We start from the raw sequence: 21,430 nt of genomic DNA, 5'->3' as shown, positions 1-21,430 counted from the left end.
GGATCTGATTGAGACTTATAAGATTATTAAAGGATTGGACACTCTGGAGGCAGGAAACATGTTTCCGCTGATGGGTGAGTGCCGAACCAGAGGACACAGCTTTAAAATACGGGGTAGATCATTTAGGACAGAGATGAGGAGAAACTTCTTCACCCAGAGAGTGGTGGCTGTGTGGAATGCTCTGCCCCAGAGGGCAGTGGAGGCCCAGTCTCTGGATTCATTCAAGAAAGAGTTGGATAGAGCTCTCAAAGATAGTGGAATCAAGGGTGATGGAGATAAGGCAGGAACAGGATACTGATTAGGAATGATCAGCCATGATCATATTGAATGGCAGTGCAGGCTCAAAGGGCTGAATGGCCTCCTCCTGCACCTATTGTCTATCTAAAAAAGTTGAAGTTCTACATTGGAGGAAGGCTAATTTTGACAGTATTAGGCAAGAACTTTCAAAAGCTGATTGGAGGCAGATGTGCACATGTAAATGGACAGCTGTAAAATAGGAAGCTTTCAGAAATGAGATAAGAGTCCAGAGAAAGTATATTTGTTAGGGTGAAAGGAAAGGCTGGTAGGTGTAGGGAATGCTGGACGAAAGAAATTAATGGTTTGGTTAAAAAAAAAATGAACGAAGCATATGTCAGGTATAGACAAGCTAGATCAACTGAATCCTTAGAGTATAAAGGCAGTAGGAGTACACTTAAGGGAAATCAGGAGGGCAAAAAGGGGACATGAGAAAACTATTTGCCAAGCAAGAAAAATCCAAACAGTTTTTACAGATACATTAAGGACAAAAGGGTAACTAGGGAGAGAATAAGGCCCCTCAAAGATCAGCAAGGTGGCCTTTGTGTGGAGCCGCAGGAGATACAAAACGAGTATTTTGCATCAGTGTTTACTGTGGAAAAGTTATGCTTTCCTTTATTGGTCAGAATATTGAGTACAGGAGTTGGGAGGTCATGTTGCGGCTGTACAGGACATTGGTTAGGCCACTGTTGGAATATTGCATGCAATTCTGGTCTCCTTCCTATCGGAAGGATGTTGCAAAACTTGAAAGGGTTCTGAAAGGATTTACAAGGATGTTGCCAGGATTGGAGCTACAGGGAGAGGTTGAATTGGCTGGGGCTGTTTTCTCTAGAGCAGAGGCTGAGGGGTGATCTTATAGAGATTTATAAAATTGTGAAGGGCATAGAGTCATGCAGATGTACAGCATGGAAACAGACCCTCTAGTTCTGGACAGGGGTTGGAGATATATGGTCCAGGTACTGGCAGATGGGACTAGACTGGTTTGGGATATTTGGTCAGCGTGGACAAGTTGGACAGAAGGATCTGTTTCCATGCTGTACATCTCTACGAATTTGACTAAGTTAAAAACAAGTTCACTTACCTATAGTGGGAATAGTGGTTACAATTTCACCCAATTTCAGTTTGTACAAAATGGTGGTCTTTCCAGCTGCATCTAGACCCACCATGAGAATACGCATTTCCTTTTTTCCAATAATATTTTTGAGGAATGTAGGAAGTGATAACCCCATGGCGAAAGCTTCTGGTTTGACTCAAGGATTAATAACAATCTGTTGAAGATAAAAAAAAATGCATCAGGCAAATACAGGAGACAAGATTTAGAGAAGATCAAGTTGCAAAAGAAACTGAAAATCTGCAGTTATCATGGGCAGAGCCATGTTACCCGATTAAGAACTAAAATCCATGACGCAAGTACTCAGTAAGTCGCATCTGAAATGGTTTCTAAAGATCCCAGAATGGTATGAAGTTAGCTGATTGTAAAGAGATTGTGCTACAAAACCCGATTTACTTCAGTTGGGGAAAAAAAGGAACCTGGACGCAACTGTGGGTCATTTTGCAATAAAAAGAGACACCTTTTGTAATTAGAATTAAGAGCTCCCTACAAAACAAATGTTTAGCCAATATCATTTTATTACTGTGACAGTACAGCTTAACAAATTCTGAGATGCTATTGTCAACTTGGAACTAGAAGTTAAAAGTTTTGGTCTTAGAGGTCACAATAAGCCTGACAATGGTAATAAGAGTAATGACAAAGTGTACTGTTACAGACTTGTGAAAGGGTATCATAGTACTATTGAAAAAAAAAGTGGCCTAGATCCTAGAGACACATACACTGCCAATTTCTCCTCAAATTTCATAAGCTTGGGGAAAGCCTTTCTAACATCAGTTACTACTGATAGTTCACAAGCAGAATCAAAACATTAATAAAAAAGATAAAAAGCTACAAAATAAGCTCAGCTTTTCAACTCAAACCAGGTCAGTGCACACAAAAAAAAAACCAACAGGAGAGACAGAGCAGAGGAAACAGAACATCAATGTTTGGCTACAACTGAAAGTGAAAGGAGGAGACTCAGAATGGCGGAGGTACCCTATAACTCCATTGATACCTGTTATTTCCTCACTGTTTAAACAAACATTACTAGTGTGGATATTGTAGCACTTTACTGTGACCTCTAACTTTATACCATTACTTTCTAAGGAAAATGCTTTCTACCTTGATTTTTTTTCCTGCAGTGTTGCAGAAAAGTGTTGAGTTTAAGCCCAAAAAACCAACACACTGCTGATTTCTCAATTTCATAAGCAAGCAGTATTCTCTTAGATGTAACATTGAGGGGACAACATACATAAGTTTCCCTGCAATTAATTTACAAGTCACCAAACCAACCTATCCTGATCGAAATAGCCTCAGTCCAATATTGGGAATTTAAAGTTTCTACCATCTTTCAATCCTTCTTGGTCACAACTCTCCATTTTTAAACTCAGTTTAAATGAACTCCACCATTACACCTATCAAATTTTTATGTTTGCTTTATCTTTGTCCTTTTCCCCATTTGTTTAGATTAGATTCCCTACAGCGACCCTCCGAAGAGTAACCCACCCAGACCCGTCCCCCCTAACTAATGCACCTAACTACAGGCAATTTAGCATAACCAATTCACCTAACCTGCACATCTTTTGACCGTGGGAGGAAGCCTGAGAAAGTCACCTTCAGGAGCCAAATGTCTTATGTTAATAAATTTCCTCAACTGCCAATTACTCTGCAAACTCAAAAAACACCAACTTCAACCTTCAGAATGCTTCCTTTCATTAGCACCTCATCTCACTAGCTGAAACAGTTAGAGGTTTTACAAATGCAAATTACTGCTTTAACTCTAATTAAAGAGTACCATTAAATATGGCATAGCTTTCAGTCTAACAAGCAAAACTTTGCAGTTACATTGAATTTTCTTCTGAAAAATTCACAGAATATTGCATACTCCATTTAAAGTGGAGTGGCAACAAAACGCTTCAATTCAACAGCCATTTAGATTCACTGGTGGAGCATTTGAAAAAGTTCCATAGAGCCGAATAAAATATTCACTGATGCAACAATATACTAGGAGGAGGTTAAAATTGTACTAATCTCCTGAAGTTCAGTTCTAGTACAAGACTGTGCAAAAAGTTCAAAGGGCTTGGTTACAGAGTCAGGGTTATACAGCACAGAAACAGATCCTTTGGTCCAACTTCTCTATGCCAACCTAAACTGATCTTGTGCAATTTTTCAGCATTTGGTCCATATACACCTCTTAAAATCCCTTGCTATTCATGTACCCATCCAGATGGATTTTAAATATTATGATTATATCCTCCATCACTTCTTGTAGCTCGATCTAGTCTCACACCACCCTCTATGAAAAACTTGCCCCTCAGCTCCCCTTTAAATCTTTTCCCATAAACATACACACTAGTTTTGGACCTTGGGGAAAAGACTTGGCTATTCACCTTATCCATGCCCCTCATGATTTTGTAAATCTCTAAAAAAGATCACCCTCAGCCTTGAGAGACTTTACAACAATGCGTACATTTCTCCAATAATTTATTTGCTGCAATAAGTGATTGAGAAATTGACCAAACTGAACCATTTAAACAGGTCATTGTAACAAGAGACTTTAAAATACCTCAGTGTTTGGATGTGAACAAATATATTGTGTCTCGTCAAGTGTTCCAGAACAGACAACTCTGGCACCTAACAATGAAAACTGTTCAGGTGCACAAATCAAATCTGGCCAAATAACATTTCTATCTACCTAGTGATGAAAACATCCACAACAATGCTATCAAGTGGCATATACATAGCAATAACTTGGTGATGCTCAGTTTGAGTTCCATCAGTTCTAGATTTTTTTGGTCCGAGGCTATATAAAAAAAAAAGTGGAATTTAAGAGGTAAGGCCACATTAAGTGCATTTGACATCAGAGCAAGTGTGCAAAGAAGCCTGACAAAGTCAATGAGATCAGGGAAAAAATCTCCAGTTTGCTGTCAAGCCTAAAATGAACATTTGCAGATATGGAGGCCAGATATCACTGCAGTAGTTACTCAGGGATGGGTCCTGGGCTTCAGTTGCTTCAATGAGTTCCTTCCGTCCCATGGTCAAGTAAGGATGTTCACTGATGACTGTTCAGAAATTAGCACCCTTCACATATGCAAACAATTGTCCATACAGCAAGACATTCCAATCTGGCTTGCTCAGAAGAGTAACATTCACACAGAAACAGTAGTGGCAACTTCAATCTTCAAAGAGAAAATAACCTCAGCATTCAAGGTACTTCTATCACTGGACACCACACACTGTAGGGGGAAAGAGTGACTAATTTGATAGTTCTTTCAAACTGCTAGTCCAGGTAAGAGGGCTGGATGTGCTCCACCATTGCTACATGAAGGGAGACATTCAAGTGTCAAAGCTAGCAAATGAGATAGTTGGTGCACATCAGCAACATAACATTTCATTTAGAGTAGAAGCTAAAGTAAACATAGTCCTTAAGCACCAACCTTAAGGCATTAAGTGTCACAAAATTCACACTGTACAATATATTTTTCTTTAAAAAGGATATTTAATTGTCACCAAATATAGTACATTTAGGTGATTAATGAAGCAGTGGAGAAAATTCAAGCTAATTTCTCACACTCCCAAGGATAGGAACAATTAATATTAGAATAAATAACAGATGTGAAGACAACCAGGAATCTCGAATGGTATTTTGTCACCTTAATTTAGACAAAGTTAAAGCTGAAGTTTTCTAAAACAAAAAGAAATCAACACAGAAAGAAGTACATCAGAGTCTTCCATAAGGAAGGTAGGAAATTAAAAACTTAGAACTGCAATCTCTTTCCTGTGCTTCAGTCATGGAAAGCATGTTGTAGAATGGGAAGGACAACATAAGGCTGTGGAGCTGGTGCATTCGTGAAGAATTCTTACTTCAACTAAGTAGAGTACAAAAGCAATACCGGAGTGAAAGCTTTGACTATCAAGCCAAGATCATGGAGACAATAAATTGGGTTGGGATTTAAGCTAATGTAGCAAGGGCAGTGAAAACTAAGTTTTAGACTAATAGTGGAGCAAGATTGACAGTTACTGGAATAGCAGAAAGCTTAGCTGACAAAATGGAAACCCAGAAGAGATCAAAATATGCTAGAAGAGATGCAGAAAATATTGAATATTCAAGAAAAGGAGTCAGGACTGGAAGAGCAATTATCTTGTAACTGCAATTTTAAAATAAACTAAAAAGAGGTATGGCTTGGTTTATACAGGACTGGTTAAATCCACTTTCAGGACAGGAATGCTGTGCAGTGCTAAAGGATTTATTGAATAAAGCTTTAAGACAAATGGTTGAGAAATAAGGAAATACATGGCAAACCTTGAAATGAGATGGCAGAGAACTGTCTTTCACAGAGATAAAGTAAAATTTGAAGTAATCCTAGTGCAGTAGAAGGTATCTGTTAGAGTCCCTAAAAACTGTAGTTTAAGGCTGAAGCTCCTGGAATTTAGGGTAAATTATTGACTTGATTAGACAAGAGACATTATATTGGTCCTCCATAGTTGCCAGAATGTAACAAGTGGAATCTGAACTCTTATTTTAACTTAACTATGGGATAGAATCCATACATTGTAAGCAGCAGATAAAAGCATAATGCTGGGGATATTAGTAGAAGAGAAAAAACTTTAACCATCCACATGCAGCTATGACACTATCACTAAGACTGATCAAGACATTCCTGATGGAGATGAAGTTTCATTTTCATACTGAGAATACCCCTCTTGTTGTGTGAAACTATCACTGCATTAAACAGGACAAACTTCAAACAGGTAGCAGGTCTGAAGATGACTGAGGAACTTGGTGAAAGGTATAGATCAACTTGCATGGACATAAGGCATTTAAGTGTAAGACAGAAGATTTTGGATGGAAAAGCAAGGAATAGACTTAGATTTTCAATGTCAAAAACTTAAAAAGCATGAATGACCAGATGCAACAAATTCAATTCTACATAATTTAATCAGATGGGAGTTATGTTCAAGAATTTAGTGTACATGAACAATTTTGTACAGAGAATTGATTTGGCAAGAGTGAAGAATTCTGGTACAATTCTCAATAGCTTGTTGTATTCAGTACGTACAATACAGTACAGAAGCATGACATGTCAGGGTGGAAAACAGTCATGGTTCTAGTACTTCAAGTTTCTCCATTTCAGATTTAATATAACTTTTCCAGCATTTGGACAGACTTATTTGGGCATTTAAACTTAATACTAAGAATGTATGCAGATAAAGCAATTTGGTTTCTAGTAATGTTTCAAATATAGAGATGTGAAAATAAATCAGTTAGAGTTAGCTTGAATCTTTAGCAAAATGTCTTCAGCAAAAGACAAATGGCTTGCTTCTGATCAAGAAACATTACCATTTCTATGACAGAGAGAAAGACTGCAATACAGCATTCACAAATTTCAATCATTTGCAAATTGTCAAGACACAAACTAATTTTTTCCCCAACAGGTCTTATACAAATAAATGTCAATGTTAGTAGCAGTACTCACCTGAGTCAGAGGTGTGGATTCAAACCAATGTACCAGTTCAAATAATTTGTTACACGGAACTAGGTGAATTACATTTCAAAAAAAGAGGACTGGAATACATGCAGAATGATTACACACAGTCTGAAAAAGATTAAGGCAGACTTGTGTTTTATTTCATCAATTCAGACAAGCACACAATTAACTACTTTCACCTACTCCCTTGACCAAAAACCCTTCTCCTTCCCCCACAGCTTATTGGAGTTAGCCTGAACTGTATTGCACAGCACAAGAAACAATATTTCTGCAATACTGAGGTTCCAGTAGTAAACTTTGTAGATAATGCAGTGTCTATTTTTAACTGTTTTCTTGCAGTATTAGTGAGGTGGGTGATTGCCAAGATGGGTCACAGGTCCTGCTAGATGACTAACAAAGTAAATTCCTAAAGACCGAGAAGGGTGCAGTCAATATCTTGCAATCCCAGCATTTACCATTGTAGCTATAATAAGGAATCTAACTTATGCATTTACACAATTGATACTTACATGAAAGCTATTAATAATTTATGATGCCAAACAATACTCAAGTTGGGGAGAGAAGACAAAAAGAACATGATCAGCCATTCCATGTAGAAAAGCAAAAACATTCAGACTAAAGCTTTTAATCTTCAGGTGAAAATGTTCATTTTTGTTCTTCCCTTCCTGCTCACTCAGAGGTTGAGGGTTGTTGATTATGTTGTGATTGAGGACCACGGAGGGACCTTTCAAAGCCATTGCAGTGATACTCAAGATTTAGAACCTGTTCTCAGTCATTTGACCAAATGGGACAAGGAGATTGATAATGACAATAATTCAAAGTTGAAGAACACAATTGTTCCAGCTCTTCAATACAGTTTTCAAAACTAGAAAATCAAGTATCCACTTGCATGATTTTTAATTAAGATAGGAGACTCAACAAGGACATCTAATATGGACAGATAACCTAACAAAATCAATTCTGAATACTGTAAGCATTGTGTAAATCAGGAAATCAAATAAACAAAACTGCTCATTATGGGACACCTTATTCACAAATGAGAGTTATGAATTTACCAAAGGAAATAGTCACCATTTCTAGATTAGATTACTTACAGTGTGGAAACAGGCCCTTCGGCCCAACAAGTCCACACTGCCCCGTCTAAGCGCAACCCACCCATACCCCTACATTTATCCCTTACCTAACACTACGGGCAATTTAGCATGGCCAATTCACCTGACCTGCACATCTTTGGACGGTGGGAGGAACCCACGCAGACACGGGAAGAATGTGCAAACTCCACACAGTCAGTCGCCTGAGGCAGGAATTGAACCTGGGTCTCTGGCGCTGTGAGGCAGCAGTGCTAACCACTGTGCTTCACAGCGCCAAGATTTGTCAATGAACCACTTCATGCAAATATTTGGATTAGGCACCACACCACTTCTACTTCTATACTAGAAGTTTAAAACAGAACAGTAAAAGACAGGAAGTGGCCTTTCGGTCCACCATGCATGCGCTGGCTACAATGCCATTGTAAACTAATTCCATCTGCCTGCACATTAGTTTATATCCTTCTATTTCATGTGTCTAAATGCCTCTTAAGTGTTGCTATCATGCTGTTATATTCTATACCTTGCCAAACAATATGCTCAAAAATTTCTGAAGTCCCATTATCAGGCAGAGGAATTACACCCTGTACTAAATGGTAAGTGAAAAAGATTCAGCTAAAAGAAATATAAACTAATGAAACTTCATGAAAGTTGCAACTGAATGCTCTTACCCTATTAAGGCAGCAGGCTTTTGTATTTAATTAAAAACAGGGGCATATAATCTCTCAAAACTCTGATCACTTGCAGGGTTACAAGATTTGCCAATGAACCACTTCATGCAAATATTTGAATTAGGCACCACAGCACAATTCAGAGACAATTCACCCTACAGTCGATATCAATATTACTTCAAATCGTAATAATAGTTATAATCATACTAACTCATAACAAAAAGTTAGCCAAAGAAAAGTCTTTCACAGAGTATCAAGAAAAAAAACCCCAAAACCTATGATTTCAAAATGAAATAATCAAAGTCAAAAATTTCTTAAGATCCTATGGCACCTTTTGAAGAGGATAATTTTCCCACTACCTATTCCTCACCCAAAATCTCCAGACAGGCCAGTATCATCATTTCATTGCTGTTTGTGGGAAGATGCCATGCACAAACTGTCTGCCAGAACTCTTCACAGTTCTAAGGAGTGTTATGTAGCACCCTGAAGTTGTCAGAGATTATACAAATTTCAGTTCTTTAAACAGATCTTTATTGGTAAGGCCTAAGTTGAGCTAACGTAGTCTCACATTATTAAACAAGTGGTGATAATTGGACTGGGACTGTAGAAATAATTTAGCCCATACATCCATGCAATCTTAAAGCACAAAAAAAACACAATTAGTACCTATAGAGGATCAAGATTATCTGAACAATTCAATGTCCTAATTACTTTACCATAGCCCTGCAAGTATTTCCTCAAATATACATTTAACTCCTTTTTGTGTGAGATAATTGAGGTGCTGGCATTGGACTGGGGGCGACAGAGTTAAAAATCACAACTCCAGGTTTAGGCAAACAGGTTTATTTGGAAGGACTGAAGGGTCTGGTTCCATGCTGTACATCTCTATGATGAGTTTCCAGAGTGCTACTCCATCAGCTAGTGCTTCCGAACAAACCTGTTGGACTGCAGGATGGTGTTGTCATTTTTAACATTTTGAAGGTAGCTATCGAAATTGTTCCATCTTCCCAAATCAAGTAATGCGTTTCAAATCATTACATTACCCATTACGTTTTGACACTGGTTTGTGTTTCCATTGTAAAGTCCGTTATTTACAATGGAAGCTATCCAAGTTAACTGTTACTGACTACACCCACACCTAGTAAAGGCGTAGTAGCACCACCACTGACAGGGGCTTGTAATTACACCTATGGCACGTTTTGTTCCAAGCGCCGATGTAGATAGAAACTCTCAAGTTGTTAGCACACAGGACGAATATTCGATAAATAGTGAATCAGGAAAAGGGAACTAATAAGTTTTTTTTTAAAAAAAACGCAACCAGCCGTTCAAAGACGCACAACATGAAAGCTTTTCGCAGGTCTAGAAATTATAGGCTTCAATATTAGCATTGAATGGAAAGGTACAAACTAACCGAAAACCAAAAACTACCGTGCACACTGAAAACCATGCATCACAACAATTGCTGCAAAAATCCAGGACTGGTAGCAGCGGGGAGGAAAAAAAACAAAACAATAAGCGTTTCGAGTTTGGTGTGACTTTTTTTTCCGCCACTCCTGAATTTTGCCGCACAATTCTGATAAACCACATCAGACTTGAGACATTGACTGGCCCTCTCTTTCCACGGACACTACCAGATCCGCTGAGTTTCTACAGCAACATCCGATTATTACGTTAGCACCACACTATAGATATAAAATAAACATTTATTTCCCCATCGAATGGATTACAATTCATGATACATTGGCAAATGGCGAATTCTAAGGTGAATTAACATTTTGCAGCCCATCTGCCAGTTCGCTAACTCAAAATGGCGGCAAAAAACATGCCCCCACCGAAGTGATAAATATCGGCTCTAGTACGGAAAAGCACAAAGAAGAATTGATGGGGACGGGAGCAAGGAGATAGAGATTTGACAAATTGCCGGTCAACACTAAGAAGAGCGGCCCCAGCCAACAATTACAGCCGAATCCATAAACTAACGGTTCGTACATTGCACCTGGGCCGAACCGTCACACGATTTTTCCTCCCTCTCTCTCTCTCCTTTGATAATGGTTTGTTCCTCCACCTGCGTCGCTGGTGCTTTCCTCCTCTTTTTTTTCTACCCCGTTAGTTCTCTCAATGGAAAGGACACCCAACCGCTACTTAACCATCAACCGATCCTGGACATTTCGTTTCACTTTGCGTTCGGGTCCTCACCTCGCCTTAAGATGGCGGACACGGCTCGCTGGAGCTTTCGAACCCCCCCTCTCCGTTCCTTTGCGCCACGTCAAGGGGATGAAGGAAGGTGAGCGACGAGCTGAGGTCATCCAATGGCGAGCAGGAACACACCCCTCCGTCCCACCCTTCCTCGTATCACACGAGCCGCAACCACCAAGTCACGTGACAAGCCGCAACTGATTCCGAGAGGGGGAGGAGGGGGGATGGTTCACCATGGAAACCCAAGGACGGCCAATGTCACTCCAACAACTATCAGAAAACGCCTTTGAAAGTAGTTAGCTGGAGTGGAGATCTAATACTGTTTAGGTACAGAAGGAGTCCTAGCACTGATTTTTTTTTTATTACTTAATGCCACATAAGCTAATGTCCTATTGAATGACTCGGTTGAATCAGTCTCCGCCACATTTCCAGGCAGTGGAAATCCAAACGGATCCTCACGCATCTGTTGGCACCCAGGTCCCAATTTAATTCGCTATGAAAATCAGCACTAGCCTCTTAACGGACAAACAAAAAGGAGATGGGCAAGGTTGGTGGATCATATAGAAGGTTTTGAAACTTGATGTCACTAATACAATGTTAGATTCCTCGTAATGTGCACCTATACCTCTCCCAATCCCTACTGCTAAATTATCACTGATGTTAGAACCTAGCGTTTAAAACATTGTAACAGGATATTTGGGCATGTTCAAGGTAATCAGGCATAGCCAACATGGTTTTATCGAAGGGGAGTCATGTTTAACTAATTTATTGGAAATTTTTGAAGAAGTAAATTGTGCTTTAGATAAAGGTGAATCTGTGGGTTTAAATTTAGATTTCCTGAAGATCTTTGATAAGGCACCACATCAAAGCTTATTCCAGAAGATAAAAGCTCATAGTGTAAGGGGTAACATTGGCACCTCCTCACCATGGATAGAAGATTGTCTGGCTAACAGGATGCCACAGAGTAGGAATAAATGGGTCTTCTAAGGCCTCCTCGTCATGTGCCACAGGAGTCTGAGGTGGCCACAATTCTTTATAGAACATAGAAACAGAAAAATACAACGCAGTACTGGCCCTCGATGTTGCGCCGATCCAAGCCCACCTAACCTACACTAGCCCACTATCCTCCATATGCCTATCCAATGTCTGTTTAAATGCCCACAAAGAGGGAGAGTCCACCACTGCTACTGGTAGGGCATTCCATGAACTCACGACTCGCTGAGTAAAGAATCTACCCCTAACATCTGTCCTATACCTACCACCCTTTAATTTAAAGCTATGATTTATTTATATGATTTGTGTGAGGGGATGGAAGATATAATAACTAAATTTGCCAATGGCATAAAGATAGGTAGGAAAGTGCGTTGTGAAGCAGACATAAAAAGCCTACAAAGGGATAGAAATAGGTTAAGTGAGTGTGTAAACATCTGGCAATTGGAGTAGAGTCATAGAGCTGTACAGCAGGGAAAGAAGCTGACCAAATATTAATCTAGTCCCATTTGCCAGCATTTGGCCCATATCCCTCTAACCCCATTCTATTCATGCACCCATCCAGATGCCTTTTAAAAGTTGTAATTGTACTAGCCTCCACAACCTCCTGTGGCAGCTCACCCTATAGAAGCACCACCCTTTGCTTGAAAAAGTTGCCAGATGGAGCCTTTTTAAATCTTCCCTCTCCCACTTTGAACCTACGCCCTCCCCCCCCAGTTTTGGACTCCCCTACCCTGGGAAATAGACATTGCTCTCCACCCTATCAATTCCCCTCATGTTTTTATAAGCCTCGAAAAGGGGCTTTTGACATCTGACACTCCAGGGAAAATAGCCCCATCCTATTCAATCTCTTCCTGTAGCTCAAGCCCTCCAATTCCGACAACATCCTTGTAAATCCTTTCCAGCAGCCGTCCAAGTTTAACAACATCTTTCCTCTAGCAGGGAGACCATAATTGAATGTAGTGTTCCAAAAGTAGCCCAGCCAATGTCCTGTACAGCTGCAACATGACATCTTAACTCCTATACTCAGTGTGCTGACCAATAAATGCAAAGTGTACCAAATGCCTTCTTCACTATTCTATCTACCTGTGACCCAACCTTCAAGGAACTACGAATCTGCATCCCAATGTCTATTTGTTTCACAGCACACTCTACCTTATCATTAAGTCTGTAATCCTGCCTTGATTTGCCTTACCACAATGCAACTGCTCACACTTAACTAAATGAAACTCCTCTGCCACCCTTGACCCATCTGATCATGGTTCCATAGTACTCTGAGATAGCCTTCTTCACTGTCTACTATACCACCAATTTTGTTATCATCTGCAAATTTACGAACCATTCCTCCTATATTCACATCCAAATCATTAACATAAATGACAAAAGCAGTGGCCCCCGATCCTTGTGGCACATCGCTGGCCACAGGCTTCCAGTCCGAAAAACGATCCTCCACCACTATCCTCTATCTCCTACCTTTAAGTGTGGTGTGGAAATGTGTGAAAGTAGCTATTTTGGCAGAAAGAATGAAAAAAGCATATTATTTAAAGGATGTACAACTCTGAGGTATGGAGACACCTGGGTGCCCTAATGCATGAATTGCAAAATATTAGTGTGCATATTCAACAAATAATCCGAAAAGCTAATAGATTAATATATTTGTTGTAAGAAGAATTGAATGCTTCAGTTGTACATGGCATTGGTGAGATCGCATCTGGAATATTATGTATAATACTGGTCACTACATATGGAAGATTTTTATGCACTGGAAGCACTTCAGAGAAGGTTTAATAGATTATTAGCTGAAACGAGTGGATTTTCTTATGAGAAACGGACATGCTAGACCTGTAATCTGTGGAATTTGGAAGGTAAAAGGTGACTTAATTGAAACATAAGATCCTGAGGGGATTTGACGAGGTGGATATTGAAAGGACGTTTGCTCTTGTGAAATAACCTAGAAAAGGGGATCATATTTTAAAGATAAGGCATTACCTATTTAAAACAAAAATGGGGAAACTTTTTTTTCCTCTGGATTGTTGTAGGGTTTTTATAATTCTTGTCCTTAAAAGTCAGTGGATGCAGTATCTTTAAATATTGTTAAAGCAGAGGTGGATAAATTATTAATTACCAAGAGGATGAAAGATCATTGGGGAAATGCAGACATGTAGAGCTGAGGTTGAAATCAGATCACCTATAATCTTATTGAATGGCAGAGCAGACATGAAGAACCGAGTGACCTATACTTGTTCTTTGTTCACCTGTTCATATCATACGGCCTCGCTTGCATTGAATGTTGCAGAATTGTTTTTGTTCTGAATGAGGCTTAATGCCAATTAGACTCCTGCCACTTCCTCATAACTCTGTATGTTGTTAAATAATTAATAGTGCCCTCATGATTGCATCAATTGAACTACAAGGCTCCACCTCACTTCCAGGCAATTCACTCCAAGCCATTTAATCTGTGAATTTTTTTTTTCTCACCCTGCATTTCTGTCTTTTATAAAATGCTTTAAAACTGTGCCCTCTGGGTCTTGATCCTTCGATGACCGTAAACAGTTTTTCCCAATCTACATAGTCCAGAGTCTTCATGATTTTGAAAAGTTTTATCAAATTTTCCCTGTTTTCTCTCCAAAGAAAACAGTCCCAACGTCTCCAGTCTATCCTCAGAACTCAATCTTGAAAAGACTGATCCAATTGTCCTTGATACCTCCTCCAAACTCTGTTCCCTCACTGCCTACTCCATCCTGGTCCCAAGGAAATAGATCTTAGAGATTGAATCAGACTGTTTGCAACCTTGATGTTGTATTTGCATACATTTGTCAGATTGTCTATTACAATCTGTGTAATATCACCTGTTTGCTCCACCTCACTTCAATCATTATTCTGATTTGCTCTGGGCTGTCTTCCTATCTTCCATGCTACAAAATCAAGAACTCATACAAACCTCTACTGTTTGTATGCCATCTCGCATGCAATCCCATTTACAAACGTCTTCCTTGCTTTGCCTTTTGTTTGCTTATGGGCTATGAATTACTAGGCAAGGTCATTATTCATTGCCCCACCTTTAATTGTCTTTGTCAGGGTGGGGATGAGCTATCATCTTAAACAGCTAGCAATAGCATCATAGAAGTAGGAGTAAGCCATTCAGCCCCTTGAGTTCTATCTGCAATTCATTGTCATGGCTGACTATCCACCTGAATGAAATATTCTTGTTCTATCCCCATAATGCACTTATGAATAAGGAGTAGGCTATTTGATCTCTCTACTGAAAATGTGTTGCTGGAAAAGGTCAGGCAGCATCCAACACATTTTCAGCTCTGATCTCCAGCATCTGCAGTCCTCACTTTCTCCTATTTGATCTCTCTAAGCTGCTTTGCCATTTAATAAGATCATGGCTGATTTAATTGCAACTTCAATCCACATTCCCGTCAATTCCAATAACCTATTACTTTGTTGCTTCCCACGAATCTATCCACCTTTGCCTTAAAGATATTCAAAGACTCAGCTTCCACTGTCTTTTGAGGAGAGGAGTTCCAAAGACTCATGATCCTTTATGAGAGAGAATCCTTCATCTCTTAATTTAAATGCGCCATCCCTGATTTTGTAAACAGTGACCACTAGTTCTATATTCTGTCATTATGGGAAGAATCCTCTCCACATCTACCCTATTAGGACCTCTTATAAACTCCACCAGAAACAAAACCAACCTGCCAATCTTTCCTCATAAGACAACACAAGCATTCCAGATATTAGTCTGGTAAACACACTGAACGGCTTCCAATATGTTTACATCCTTCATTAAAAAAGTGACCATTATTGTGCACAGTTCTCCAGATGTGCCTTGTATATTGATATATAATTGCCCTGTTATCTCAATTTTTCTCATAATAAACAATAACATTCTATTAGCATTCCTAAATTACTTGCTGAATCTGCATTTTAATCTTTGCAGTTCATGCACGGCCTCTTCCAGACTCCACTGGATCTCACAGCTCTCACACTGTATTGATGATATGCTATACTTCTTCCCAGGTTGTCAAAATAGACAATTTCATATTCTAATCTCACATGTTATACTCCTTTTACCAGATCTTTGTGCAGGCATTTATATCTCTTCTTTTTAGCTCCTCATAATTGTTTCACAGCTTACCTTCTTACTTTTTCGATGAAGAGATAGATTTGGTTCTTCAGGCTAAAGGGAATGGGTGCAAGTTGGGGCAGGATACTGAGTTGGTCATGATCATATTGAATAGGTGGAACTGTCTTGAGGGGCCAAATGGCCTACTTCTGCTCCTATTTTCTATTATTCTATATTTTCTCTATCTTTATATCAAATTTGAGAACCATATGTTCTGTCTTTTAAAGGCTCTTGTGTTCAATTCCTTACCTCAAACCTTCCCTGAGTAATAACATCTTTAAACAAGTTATTTAGAAAATATCTATCTTGTGTCCTTTTATCCAAGTCATTTGCGTACATTGTAAACCATTGAGTAGTAGCACGTCACTTACATTTAGCCAACATGAAAAATGTCCATTTATATCAACTCTTCTTTCTGTTTTCAAATAAACCTTCAACAGTGGCAATAATTTGCCTGTTTAACCATGAGCTTATGCAATAACCTTTGATGTAGCATGTCCTCAACTGCCTTCTGGAAATCAAATTCTGGCATATCACAAGGTCTCCTTTAACATTAGCACATATGTGAAGTACTCCAATAAATTGGTTAAACATGATTTACCTTTTACAAAACCATGTTGACTTTGTCTGATTACTGTTATGATCCTAGTTGATCCCAGTCAGGAACCTGAATTGATAAATCAACTAGCCGTTTGAATACAGAACTGGCTGAAAGGTAGAGGACAGAGGGTGGTGGTGGAGGGTTGTTTTTCAGACTGGGGGCCTGAGACCAGTGGAGTGCCACAAGGATCAGTGCTGGGTACTCTACTTTTTGTCATTTACATAGATGATTTGGATGCGAGCATAAGAGATACCGTTAGTAAGTTTGCAGATGACCCCAAAATTGGAGGTGTAGTGGACAGCAAAGAGGGTTACATCAGATTACAACAGGATCTGGACCAGATGGGCCAATGGGCTGAGAGGTGGCAGATGGAGTTTAATTCAGATAAATGCGAGGTGCTGCATTTTGGGAAAGCAAATCTTAGCAGGACTTATACACTTAATGGTAAGGTCGCAGGGAGTGTTGCTGAACAAAGAGATCTTGGAGTGCAGGTTCATAGCTCCTTGAAAGTGTAGTTGCAGCTGGACAGGATAGTGAAGAAAGCGTTTGGTATGCTTTCCTTTATTGGTCAGAGTATTGAGTACAGGAGTTGGGAGGTCATGTTGCGGCTGTACAGGACATTGGTTAGACCACTGTTGGAATATTGCATGCAATTCTGGTCTCCTTCCTATTGGAAGGATGTTGTGAAATATTAAAGGGTTCAGAAAAGATTTACAAGGATGTTGACAGGATTGGGAGGATCTGAACTATAGGGAGAGGCTGAACAGGGTGGGGCTGTTTTCCCTGGAGCGTCGGAGGCTGAGGGGTGACCTTATAGAGGCTTACAAAATTATGAGGGGCATGGATCGGATAAATAGGCAAAGTCCTTTACCTGGGGTGGGGGAGTCCAGAACTAGAAGCCATAGGTTTAGGGTGAGAGGGGAAAGATATAAAAGAGACCGAAGGGGCAACGTTTTCATGCAGAGGGTGGTACCTGAATGGAATGAGCTGCCAGAGGAAGTGGTGGAGGCTGGTACAATTGCAACATTTAAGAAGCATTTGGATGGGTATATGAATAGGAAGGGTTTGGAGGGATATGGCCGGGTCTGGCAAGTGGGACTACATTGGGTTGGGATATCTGGTCAGCATGGATGGGTTGGACCGAAAGGTCTGTTTCCATGATGTACATCTCTATGACTCTATGACTTTAGTTTCCCACTGAAACAAGCACACAAAGCTGCAGATTTTGCTTTATCAATTAAGTAGAAATTTATTAATAAAAGAAATGTATTAATAAAAGTAAATCAACTATTTATAATACAAATTCACATATTCTTATACACACAGTAAAAGTATAAAATTATTAATCTCAAACCCTCTTTTATAAATTGATAAGAAACAAAGCAGCTGTTGTATTCTATCCAAAACACATCTCTGTAGTTCATTTCTGAGTTCAACTTTCAGACTGGAGGTAAGGAACAAGTGACAAATGTTCCTGGAGTGCAGGAGAGTTTCCTACAACCCATGTGTCCATTCCAACAAGAAAAGACGCACTTTTGTATCTGGTCCTTGGAAATGAAATCTAGTATCGGCGGGGAAACAGAAGACAGCAATCGTTCTATCATAAATTTTAGGACAATGATGGAGAATGGCAAGCATCAAACCAACGTAAGAAAAATCAATTGGCAGAGAGCTGATTTGAACAGACAAGGATAATGCTCGGCATGATTGATTGAAATAAGAGATTAGGCGAAAATCTGTCATTGTACAATGGGTTACCCTCAAAGAAGAGATGGTTGGGTGCAGTCAGGGTGTATTACCTCAAATGGGAAAAGTAGGACAAACATTCAGAATACCATGGATGATAAAAGAGATACAAGTTAAGATAAAGATGAAAAGGTGTGATTGGTTGAGTGGCCCATCTGCTTCCATATCTTGAGGTTGGGGAGGAATTATGAGAAAAGTCTGACAACCAACGTAAAGGAGTGTCAATAGTTTTTTTTAGAGTTGCATGGATCATAAGAGAGTGGTAAAAGGAGAAGTAGGCCAGTTAGAAACCAGAAAGGTGATTTGCATGTGGAATTAGTAGGATTGCTGAGGTGTTGAAAGAACACTGAGGAGGTACCTCTGTCATCAGAAGCAATTGATAAGGAAGAATTGTTAGAAAGTCTATTGGTACTTAAAGTTGACACGCATGTCTGAAGAAGGATCCAAGGATTTTGAAGGAAGTGAGAATGGAGATTGCAGGGGCACAGGGCATTCTTCCCTCGAATTGTTCTCGTGGTGTAGTGGTAGTGTCTATACCTCTGGACCAGGTTACCTAGGTTCATGTCCCTGCTGCTCCTGAGGTGTTTAGAAAATATCTACAATGTTGACCAGTTTATCAAATTGGATAGTACATGTGTATATTATGAGGAAGGAAATGGCGTGGTGGTATTATCGCTAGATTATTAATTGGAGGTTCTGAGGACTTGCGTTCAAAACCTGTCATGGCAGATGGTTGAATTTAAATTCAGTAAAAATATAGAATCTAGTTTCATGGTGACCATTGTCAATCGATGTAAAATCCCATCTAGTTCATTGATACCCTTTGGAGAAGGAAATCTATTGTCCTTATTGGTCTGAGCTACATGTGACATCAGACCCACAACATTAGTTGACTCTTAATTGCCCTTTGAAATGGCCTAGGGAGCAAATCAGTTCAAGGACTGCTAGGAGTAAACAACAAATTTTGACTTTGCCAGTGCTGCTCATATCTCATTCAAGAAAAGAAACAATTATTGGTTTATTGTGAAAACACAACCTATTGGGCAACGTGCACACATTTGCGTGCACACATGGAAGCACAGTGGTTCAGTGGTTAGTGCTGCTATCTCACAGTGCCAGGGACCCAGGTTTGATTCCAACCTCGGGTGACTGTGCGTGTGGAGTTCGCACGTTCTCCCCATATCTGCGTGGGTTTCCTCCAGGTGCTCTGGTGTCCTTTCTCAGTCCAAACTGTGCGGCTAGGTGGATTGGCCATGCTAAATTGCTCCTAGTGTCCAGGGATATTTAGGCTAGGGTAAATGTGGGGTTATGGAGATAGGGTGGTGAGTTGAATCTGGTTGGAATTCTGTTCGGATGGTCAGTGTGGACCTGATCAGCTGAATGGCCTCTTTCTACACTGTAGGGATTCTGAGATCTATGATCTCTCTGTCTCTCTCTCTCTGTCACACACAACACACACAGAAAGGAAGAAAATATATTTCTTTGTAGTGATTAATTTTGGGAAAAAACACTTTGGCCAATATTTGTTAGTTCTTGAAAAATGCTAAAGTATGAAATGGTCAAGGTGGCTTTCACTCGGTATCATGGCACACTTAGATGAGTATCAGTGACCTCAGGCAGTTGTCATTGGATATTTGTAGATGCAGTTCATTTTGTAATCTTTGAGAAGAGCATTCTCATCGACTTTTCAGTAGCAAAACTGGGTTAATGTTTGTTATACTTCACTGGGATAGCACACTTGACAATGTGAACTTTGGACAATCAGGAATGCATTCATTCCTGATGAAGGACTTTTGCTCGAAACGTCAATTTTCCTGCTCCTCGGATGCTGCCTGACCTGCTGTGCATTTCCAGCACCACTCTAATCTTGACTCTGATCTCCAACATCTCCTCACTTTTGCCTAATAAATGCTGGCCTAGCCAGTGATGCCCACTTTCTGTGAGCGAATAAAGAAAAAAAGTAAGCCGAGATATTCCCAGAGTTTCACAAAAGTTAAAAAAAATCCCCAATGCACTTGATTTTCAGACCCTGTTTGACAGAAAGCACAGACCAGGTTTCTATGCTTAAGAATTACTATTAGTTTCAAGTAATTAGACTCTAGCTACAAGTAAACAGTTATAAACCTTCACATTTAATGTAATAAACAAAAACACTAATCCTCTAAATCTCCCTCTTTCACAAACAGGCAAGGAAAAATATTTGCACAAGAGAAATGGAAAGCAGCTCAGTGGCTCTATGCACAAATTGCTGAGATGATCTTTATACTGGTCAGAATGTTGCTTCTCAGTTGTCTTTCTTCATATGTTTCGAATAGTTTGCAAGGTGGCTGGTGCACTTATGAACTTTCCCTTTCCTATCAGTTAAAAATCACAGCTTAAAGCAACTGTTGAAGTAAAGATTAAATGTTTTCTTCAGGTTTAAAATGAATTTTGTCTGCAGAGAACAGAGAGATAGCATCTGTGCTGGTGGAGATCAAAACACTTTGTGCTATCTTTTTCCCAGCACCAGCTGTTCACTTATCTGAGAACTAATCACATGTTTGATGGCAGGCAGTAGGCTTTGTCATTGATAACTGGATACTAGTACATAAACCACTTAATGTGTTCTTGCCACCCAGTTGCATCTGTACACAGATACCTATAAAATGGTGTCATAAGTGTCAGGTTATTTGCTTTTCAAAGTGCACAGCAATCCTTTAAAACACAGGTTTTACCTCAGTTCTTTCTCATTTCAGACCACATTAAAAAAAACACAAAAATAAACAGTTGTTCTTTCAGAAGCTTTTCAGTAGAACAGCTAAATTAGTGTTTCAGTTAGCACACTGGATCAGCCACAGGACTTCCTCAGAAAAGTAGAGGATGAACTGAGCTACCTTTCTCTTTCAGCAGGTTGTACCCCAACTGAATTCCTAATTCAGACATGTGATTGTAAGTAAATATAAAAGTTAAGTGATGACATATGATTTCCTGTGAATCCAGTATCTTGGCTGTTTCCTTGACTTAACCTATGTGATTTCCAGTAAGTGGTTTTGGAAAAAAAAATGTCCTGCTGTCCTTTGCTGACCAATGACCTGTTTAAGAAAAATATATCTTATCAGTATTCCAAATGTACCTCTGTCTATTTAAACAA

At 39.5% G+C, this 21,430-nt stretch overlaps 1 protein-coding gene across 2 annotated transcripts in view; it reads right to left on the bottom strand.

Annotated features, from left to right (window-relative positions):
• arf1 (ADP-ribosylation factor 1) overlaps nucleotides 1–10,936 on the bottom strand; it is a 23,779-nt gene extending 12,843 nt beyond the window's left edge. The window contains exons 1-2 of one of the 2 annotated variants that reach the window (XM_043687945.1): nucleotides 10,829–10,936; nucleotides 1,376–1,562 (exon numbers count right to left, since the gene is read on the bottom strand). In XM_043687945.1, the coding sequence (XP_043543880.1) occupies nucleotides 1,376–1,523 (148 nt within the window). In that variant the 5' untranslated portion in view covers nucleotides 1,524–1,562; nucleotides 10,829–10,936. Of the gene's footprint in view, nucleotides 1–1,375; nucleotides 1,563–10,621 lie in introns of both variants that reach the window. The other variant, XM_043687944.1, reaches the window with a different exon arrangement.
• Between the last annotated feature and the right edge of the window lie 10,494 nt (nucleotides 10,937–21,430).

The sequence above is a fragment of the Chiloscyllium plagiosum genome, chromosome 4, assembly GCF_004010195.1.
Source record: "Chiloscyllium plagiosum isolate BGI_BamShark_2017 chromosome 4, ASM401019v2, whole genome shotgun sequence".
Taxonomy (NCBI): Eukaryota; Metazoa; Chordata; class Chondrichthyes; order Orectolobiformes; family Hemiscylliidae; genus Chiloscyllium; species Chiloscyllium plagiosum.
The sequence above is the reverse complement of the archived record's forward strand: the minus strand, read 5'-3'. Positions and strand labels throughout refer to the sequence as shown.